The sequence below is a fragment of the Archocentrus centrarchus genome, chromosome 4, assembly GCF_007364275.1.
Source record: "Archocentrus centrarchus isolate MPI-CPG fArcCen1 chromosome 4, fArcCen1, whole genome shotgun sequence".
NCBI classification, from domain to species: domain Eukaryota; kingdom Metazoa; phylum Chordata; class Actinopteri; order Cichliformes; family Cichlidae; genus Archocentrus; species Archocentrus centrarchus.
The window spans coordinates 4790918-4799885 of record NC_044349.1 but is presented as its reverse complement, the minus strand read 5'-3'; the positions used below and the strand labels follow the sequence as shown (position 1 = coordinate 4799885).

The 8968-nt window shown below is 42.1% G+C and overlaps 1 protein-coding gene across 2 annotated transcripts; it reads right to left on the bottom strand.

Annotated features, from left to right (window-relative positions):
- Positions 1-2129: 2129 nt before the first annotated feature.
- LOC115779036 (forkhead box C1-A-like) lies at positions 2130-4281 on the bottom strand. 2 transcript variants are annotated; one of them, XM_030727467.1, is made up of 2 exons: positions 3191-4281; positions 2130-3106 (listed from the first exon to the last, which is right to left on the bottom strand). In XM_030727467.1, the coding sequence occupies exons 1-2, from the start codon at positions 3972-3974 to the stop codon at positions 2559-2561; spliced, it is 1332 nt and encodes a 443-aa protein (XP_030583327.1). In that variant the 5' UTR covers positions 3975-4281; the 3' UTR covers positions 2130-2558. The 2 variants fall into 2 exon arrangements, with proteins under 2 accessions (XP_030583327.1, XP_030583326.1); XM_030727466.1 differs by having other exon boundaries at positions 2130-4281.
- Positions 4282-8968: the final 4687 nt, after the last annotated feature.

Here is an 8968-nt window from a genome sequence, read left to right as displayed (position 1 = left end):
CACTTGTGCAGACATCAGACACTGTACGATGAATTTGCCATGTAGAACATCTGCAGACAGCCGGTGCCTTAAATTACACCTACAAACGCGTGATGTGAACATTAAAGTATCTCGAATATGGCACTGAACAATAACTCCTTAATCAATGCGTCTGGGTGCGCTTTAGTGCGCGCCTAAAGCAGACTGGCAGTCCGAGGCTCTGCTCTACTCTTCCGGGAGTCTCTTTCTTTCACGCACCGCAGGCCTGCAAGCTGCCACGGCAACACACGATCCCACCGGCCTGCGCAATACACTCCCAGTGAAGGTGGCTCAGATAAGGCAGTGACAGGCTGTAACGCAGGCTTCTCACCGTCCTTTCCTAAAGTGCATTGTTGACATCCTCTCCACTGACCTCCATCACCTCCTTCTGTCTTGTACTTACAATGAAAAACGACTCGCCATCGTGACCGCGCTTTCCTTCCTGACTCTTGAGTGCTTATCAATCACAGCGACGTTTGTTTGGAAGAAGTAATGTATTTGTTGTATTAGGCAGCGGTCTGTGTGCAATATGTGTGGTTATTTGTATAGTTATTTCTTTTATTTGATTATTATTTTAGTGCAGATTGCACTGGAACCTAGTCTAACCTCACCTGTGTGGAAGTGTGTAGCAGATGAGAAGCAGCACATTGTTTATGTTAGATTTAATGAGCTTGACTCATCTGACTGGTGGCCCTGGGGAGCGTTTGCGTGCTGGAATTTCTTTTTTTTTTTTTTTTTTTTTTCTTTTACTGTCATTAAAATCTCATCTACACAGATCGAAAATCGACATTCACGTTTAGGCTACAAATACCGACTATTTAGCACCTGCGGGCACACACACTGCTCAGTTATCAGAGGTGAAACGATGGCTCACCAAATCTTAAGGCCTACAGTGTGCTGGATGAACGCAGAGGTTAGAAGGTGCCATTAAAATAAAATAACATTATTATTATTATTATTATTATTATTATTATAGTGTCATTAAATAGTACAGAAATTTAAAAACAAAATAATAATAATTTTACATGATTAAGATGTATAACGGGTGTTTTTCCAGAATTTTCTAAATATCATGAATATTTTTTAAAGTTTTTAAGCAACCATAGAGAAGATATATAAATAAAACTGAGCACGCGCATCGCCTTGTGGCCTACATGGATACAAATAAAATATAAATGGGCTACTGTAAAACCTTCACAACATTCCCTGTCCTTTTTTTTTGGGGGGGGGGGGGGGGGGGGGGGGGGCGTCAGGGAAATACTGAAATAAACACGTGACAGCAGCAATATCTCAGTCAGCCAGTGCTGCGGTGACTCTCGAGCCTCCAGGAAACAGAAAAAAAAGGCAAAGCTGGCTGCAGTATATCCCTCTATCACAGATCATATCCATCAGACCGTCATCCTCGTGCATCGACTAGACCCTCAGGGTCTGCTCCTGCAGCAAAATGTACTCTGTAGACATATCCAAAAACAACTGCATCCAAAAGCTCCCATCATCATTCCCAAACAGAAGTCAGACGGAAGTCTGCTCAGTTTGTAATGACTGATTTGTTTTGCTGACAAGGCCTTTAGTGAGTTCAAACCGCACTGGTGAGCTGCTGCCACACGTGTATTTATTTACCGCCGGCGTTTACACTCCAGCACTGAAAATATACAGCGGACAGGTGAGCCTGGAGACTACGATTAAAAAAAAAAGAAAAGAAAATTAATCTGAATGAATCTGTTACGCTGGTTTCAGCTTGAAAGGTAACCTCGGCGTGCCTGTGCAGGGCCACAGCCTGGCTTTAATCACAAATTCATTCTTGGAGCAGATAAACCCTCCTAAGTTCTACCTGGTTATAAAAACTTTTTTCCCCACAAATTGCAAAAAAAAAAGTTTTTTCACCTAAATACCTTAATGCGTACAAAGCAAGACTCTCTTTTTTTAATCAGAGCGTTTAGCGTGAAATTAGCCCCTTATAATATATTTCAAATGATTTGAATTTCAAACGTATTTTGACCTCTGCAGTTATTTCTAAATTCAAAATACCTTCACTCTGCCTCTAGCATTACTAATAAATCACTCCAAATCAAATAAACGGCACTTTATTAAACAAAACAAAATGTAATGCCTTCAAAATATTTTTTTAAAACAAATAACACAAAATGAATAAAATAAGTCAGTATAGGCTACACAGTCCCTCCTCTATTTCTATACAAGAACTGGGACAATTAAAATGCAGCAATAAGAAAACTGGAAAAAACGTGTTTGGTCCTCAATATCCAACCACTCCCTTTTCCTAAAAAATAAATTACTATATTAGGCTATAATTTACAGTCTAGTCATAAAAGTTGGGATTTGAGCCATCTTTAGAAACTGTTCTCGAAGTGAGAGGGAAGGAAACTTACGTGTTTTTGGTGTTACACAGCTCTGCACAAAAAACAAAAAAAAAAAATATCTCTGAATCGCTTGTCCATTCGGAGTGTGAATCAAAGACCAAAAGTACAAAAAATATAGAAATTATATATTAAAGTTATTAATTTAAGAGACGCGTTTGGGTTTCAGAACTTGCTGCAGTCATAAACAAAAGCTCCTGAGGTGCGGTAGATGGACTGGCCGGAAGGGAAGGCCATCTGACAGCTATTATTCCCGTTGACCGGGGAACCGTTCAGCCCGATCCGCTGGGACTCAAACATCTCCCGCACAGAGTGGAAGTTCTGCTGCTGCGCAGGGTAACCCGGGCTCAAGTGACTCAGGTCCCCGTACCAGGACGTGAGCCGGCCCTGGTGCGCGTGGTGACCGTCTTGGCCCGCCTGGCTCAGGTTTCCGTGCCCGAGTGAGGGCGCGGTGGTCGTGGTAATGCAATAGTCGGGTAGAGCCTCCTCCACCGTAGTGGAGGGCGCCAGGTGGCCGCCGGATGATCTGTCCCCTGCATACAGGCTCATGGCTTGCATATTGCAGTGATAAGTGGCGTTGGAGCTCGTGGAGATGACGTTCTGGTTGCAGGTCGTTGAGTTGTAAGCAGACGTCTGGTTTGGAGAGTAGTTGAGCGACAATGAAGGGGTGATACCTGTCCGAGAGGAGGCGATGAGAGGTGGGGAGAGTTCGGCCTGCGGAGACCCCCGCATGGAGGTCATGATGTTATCCACACTGAAGCCCTGCGCCGGGGCCTGGCCGTGGTGATGGTGTTCGGTTCCTTCGATGCTGAGAGACCTGGTAGAAGGGACGCTGTGCGGGCTGCCTGTTGACAGGCTGCTCCTGCTATCGGGGCTCTCGATTTTGGGCACAGCGCCCAGGGTCGGGGATGCGGCCTGAGGCGGCGTGGAGTTCCCATTCTCAGTCTTTATATCCTGGATCCGCACCGGTTGAGAGCCCTGCATCGGCGGGTCCGGGTCTCGACCCGTGGTGCGGCCAGAGGGATCCTTGCTTTGCCTGTCCCGGTCGTCCTTGTCCCTCTGCACGTCCTTCTTTTTGAACCTCTTCCGGCGCCGTAGAAAGCTGCCGTTCTCAAACATGTTGTAGGAGTCCGGGTCCAAAGTCCAGTAGCTGCCCTTACCGGGCTTCTTGTCGTCCCGGGGCACTTTAACAAAGCACTCGTTGAGAGACAGGTTGTGCCGTATGCTGTTCTGCCAGCCCTGCTTGTTGTCCCGGTAGAAGGGGAACCTCTCCATGATAAACTGATAAATCCCGTTCAGGGTGATCTTCTTCTCTGGTGAATTCTGAATCGCCATGGTGATGAGTGCGATGTAGCTGTAAGGAGGTTTTACCATGTCCTTCGGCTGGTGCTGAGGGGTGTATGGTCCGTATGCCCGGGCCATGCTGGCCGGGTACTGGTCGTGGGTCGCATGTGAGTACATACTCATAGCCGCAGGCATTCCGGTGTAACCCCCGCCGGCCCGGTAGTAGCTCTGATCGCTGCTGATGTAGGGTACAACTCCCAAAGAATTGGGACTGGAGACGGAATAGCGCGCCTGCATCCTGCGCAATGCGTAAAACCTCCCCAAAGTGCTTCCCCCCCACAAACTGTCACAACTTCAGCGTGCGCTCCGATCTCTCGCAACTCTCTCTTCTCTCTGTATCGCCTGGAAGTTCCTTTTTTTAAGCCACAGCTCGCCGCGGTGAGCCGGAGAGAGCACGCACTGCTACAGTGAACATTTGGAAACTAAGAAGGCTGGAGGAGTTACAGCGAGGAACTTTTTTTTTTTTTTTCTACCCTTCACATTTTTTCCTCCCTTTTGGCTGCTCTGGCTGCTCCACCCCGAATCCGAATGTGTGCTCCATTATCCAATGGGACGACGAAATGAACCTGTGGAACCGCTGCATGGTGATAAAAGTTACTACCCCCACTCTTTCCTCCTCCTTCTCCTCCTCCCCTGCCCTCCTACCCTGACTTCTCAGTTCAGATCATGGAGTTATTAATACGCTTTTCAGGGTGTGTGCCAAAGTGCCAGAAATGTTCATTTAATGACCCAAATTGCGAGTTATTTATTATTTTCTATTAATTGTTCATAATGAAACTCGTAAAATGACACCAAATTTAAAAAAGGAGAAATTGTTATTATTGTGCAGCTGTGAGGCGTAAATGATCTGAATAAACTGCTGTCATTTTAGCATCAGTTCTCAAGCAGCTCCTCTCAAACCTCTCAGATGGATCACGGGCCTGATATTAATTTCCAAAATGAAAACTTGTAAACGTGTTTGTGCATAATTAAACCTACAGCTGAATCCTGATGGTGATGCGCAGTGATCTAATACCTATCACTTTTGTGAGAAATCAAATGCGGTTGAGCCTCTGAATAAACAGGCGCACATGAAAGAATGTGGATGCCTCTCTGCTCCTCCCCGACAGCGCCGGTGGGCGGTGTGCGCAAACTAATTAAAGGTTAAATGCAGATCATTTGGCGCAGCTGGGTGTGGAAAGGTTCCCCCGGGTGCGAGCGGCTGCTGAGACTTTTAAAAAGACGAAGACCTCCAAATGTTATTCACACTGGACGGGTGTTAAAAGAGCCATCGAAGTGCTCCGTGGTGTCTGGGAGGCTGTGGTTAGCACAGCCTAAGTAGTGTTTGTCAGCCGAATTTAAAAAAAAAATAATTGAAATGCTTTGGAAATTCAGATGATTAGTTTTTCTGGCTGACAAATAATCTAAATGATCAATCTGCTGAAAGTCTTTTATTTTATGATAAAAACCGAGAAAACCTGAATGAAGTTAAGATAAAAAAAAACACTTTGTGGTTTGTTTTAGTGCTTATTTGTAATCAGCAATAAACCGCTGCACTTCTCTATTTCAGAGAAAAGCTTATATTTCGCTGCTTGTTTAAGTTTATTTATACCTTTATTTTTATAGATAATTTTACTGAGAAGTACATCATATTTTCTTTTACAAATAAACGTGTTTTTGTCTAAAACGGTGTTTGAAAATGGGGATAACTGGTTTAATTCTTTACACTTATTAATATGCAAAATAATGTTAAAACTATGAAGCAGGCCTGCATGGAGAACACAGAGGCCTTTTTTTTAACGATGTTTGTTTGAAGGAGACTTGAACCTCAAAGGATCCTACACTGAAATCTTAGGGGAACATTCTCAGACTAAGAGATGGTGGTAGAAGCATAACTTTTTTTTATTTTTTATTCTTTTTTCTTTTTTTTTTTTTTTTTTACTGGTGATTCTATACGTGCAGTTTTTATGTCCCGCTTACTATTAAAAAAAAAAAGCTTAATTAATTTTGATAATGTTTCCAAATAAGGGCATGCAGAGTGACGAATGTCATGAATCTTTTTGAAAGACCTGCGCTAAGAACCGTGACACTGAAGATCCTGCAGAGCTTAACTCAGAGCGAAGACTGAAGGTTCATTTTGGAAATCTAAGGAGCGCAACTTTCTTTATCTTAACGTCCTATTTGCCAAAATATGCAGTCTCCTGGTACTTTCGGGACAAAAGAGGAAGATTAATAAAATAAATAATTAGGCCTCATGCAATAAACTGGTACATTCCAATATGGATATCCTCTTTCTTGGAAACTGCTCGGACTGAAAGCGTTTTCACTCTTTGCAGTTTCCTGCAGCAGAAGAGAAAAGAGAAGAAATCAGTAGTTTTTGATTAGATTTAAAAACAGTTCATTTCTCAGTGGTGTGTGTGTGTGTGTGTGTGTGTGTGTGTGTGTGTGTGTGTGTGTGTGTGTGTGTGTGTGTGTGTGTGTGTTCCACTCAGCTCGCTCATCTGTTATTTGCGTGTGTCTGCAGGCCGGCGGAGACAAACGCTGTCACCTGTGAGGACCAGGCTCTGCGTTTCTCTGGATCGGCTGTGACTGACCCCGGGTGTCCACACGGCGACCGTCAGCTGCCTCTGCGGGGTGGCCACACATCCCTCTGTCTGTCAATGCTGGCATCCCCATAAAATACAACTACATCCTGTAATAATAATGATAATAATAATAATAATACCCCCTGCAGTCGCAAAAACACACACAGTTAAAACAATTGTAATTAAAGAAATCAAGAATAAATATGCACGTAAAAAATGGTTTAATGAGATATTTACTGAGCACTTCTTCAGCAGACATCAAAGCTGACATCAAGCTGGATCCTGTTGTTCTCTTAACGTGGAAAAACACCCGTGCCCCCCAGTGGTCATTACATCAAAGTGCAGTATGCAGGCATTTTTGTCCATCAGTAGTTGTAGTTACTGTTTGACAGTGAACCGGACCGAGCATTTAGCTCCGGTAAGCCACATAATAAACTATAACACTATGGCTGCTCACAGATTATGAATGTATTCAGCATCTTTAACTCCTCCGTGAGCAGCCGGAGGTGGGGAATGGTGTTTAAACAAGGACATGATAAAACACAGCTGTGAAAATAAAACCAAACAAACAAAAAAAATTCTGTAATTGTCAAATGCTGCATATTTTAAAAATGCTAAATTTAGATGCGTATAACTGCTACTGTGTGTTACTGAGCAATGATTAAATGATCCCTATGCAAATGATAAAAAGGAAGTAAATTATGCAAATGTTCACCCGCAAATCCAACAAATTCTGATTCAATTAATATTTCAATTAATGTCGAAAACCATTTTCAGCCATTATAAATAAATAGAAGCTCCGGCTGAGGTGCAGCTCTGTAGATTATGGGCACTCTGTTTTAATAAAAACTGTCTGAAAATGATCACACAAACGGTTTATTGCTGAAGCGTGGATGTCAAACTCCAAATGTATTTATTATAACTACCATACTTAAAATAAATATTAATATTTTGTCAGTAATGCACATGTGAAAATCTTATAAACGATGTGTTGCTGTTGTTTTTGTATGTTTTTTCACAGTTATGGTTACAGGGTCTCTCAGCACCTCCGTGCACGCGGAGTCTGGCTTTAAATCATATCCGAAACAAAACACCAAACAATAAATAAAGTTATAAATATGACCAATATTTTTATTGCTATTTATTTATTTGTTTGTTTTTATTTCCTATCGTGACAATATTGAATATCCAATGTTTTGACCATGAAGTAAAAATCTGATGTATTATTTGTTTCATAAGAACAGCTGAAACATTCAGTTTGATGTCAGATATGCAACTCAACATTCTTTAGTTTAGTAATTTCAAATATATTAATAACTATACAATATAAACTGTACTTACATTGTATATATAGATGTAAATACCTGCTTTATTTCTATTTTTCATTTCCAGGTATAGTCTGACTGCCTGATCTGTATTTCCACAAGTTTTTTGTTATATATGAGATTCCAACAGTGTGGAAACAGACAACAACAACAAAATCACTTTTCCACAAGTAAGACACATTTCTTGAAAGTGTAGATGTTTTTCTAAAAAAAAAAAAATTCTAAGCACAAAATCATTTATGTATTTATTCCATTTACACTTCATCCACAAAACACATTCCCATCCGAGCAGTTTAATCTACACTCACAACCACACAATGTCTTCAGATCACTCACACACCCAGTAAAAAATAATAACAATCCTGAGCATTCCTTATACACTACATCAAAAAAGTGAAAACACAGTGTGCGGCACATGGAGCTCGAGTTTGTCCAACCTCGTGAGATCCGTCAGTCTTACAGTATAAAGATTTAAGACTGTGGCTGCAGGATGAGTTCAGACTCAGCTGTTCACTCTGTCCAACACCCCCCCACCCACCCCCCATTCACGTAACAAAAAGAAATTCAACAAACACAAGTTAACATGTACTGTGTGTCTCATGAGGCTGATACTTACCCCTTACATGGTTAAGAGGATGGATGGATGGATGGATGCCACTGCATGTACAACAACATAGCCAATCACAGCATCTCAAGCAAATGTTCTTCACCTTGCTCTTCCTGATCTTCCATCTATTGCTGGCATCCGGCCTGCAGCCTGTGCACTCTGAACTGCTTTATATTGGTGAACAACTTTGAGTCGTGTTTAGGAAATTACATCTGCGCTGCAGTTGTGTTCCACCTCTGACACTCGGGGTTTCCATTATTCATTACTACACAAAATGTGTTTTTAAAAAAAGTTGAGCGAGATCTGCAAATTGTACCTAACCTGGTGGTTTGAATGAATGAATTGGACTTTGGGAATTTCGTCTTTAGTTTTAAATGGTACATCAGTTCCCCCTACTGGAAAATTGATGCATGTACATCATAAGCAGCGCGTTTCGGTGATACTCATCCATGTTCGGCTGTAACGTATTTTAATCCTGGATTTTTACTGCTGTCCTCACAGTCTGTTATATTACGTTTCTGAGGACTCACTTCTGTTGATTGGCTGTAAAATTCTTTGCAGGCGCTTTAATGTCGTGACTGCTGTTTATATTAAATGCGTAATTAAAGACAGACGAGTTTCCAAACCTCAGCCATTCATCGAAAAACGCACTCAAATAAACAGCTGCCAATCATCCATGTGCAAAACATTCATTATGTGTTTGATGCTGGGGCTGTGAGCGGTTTAAAGAGGGTA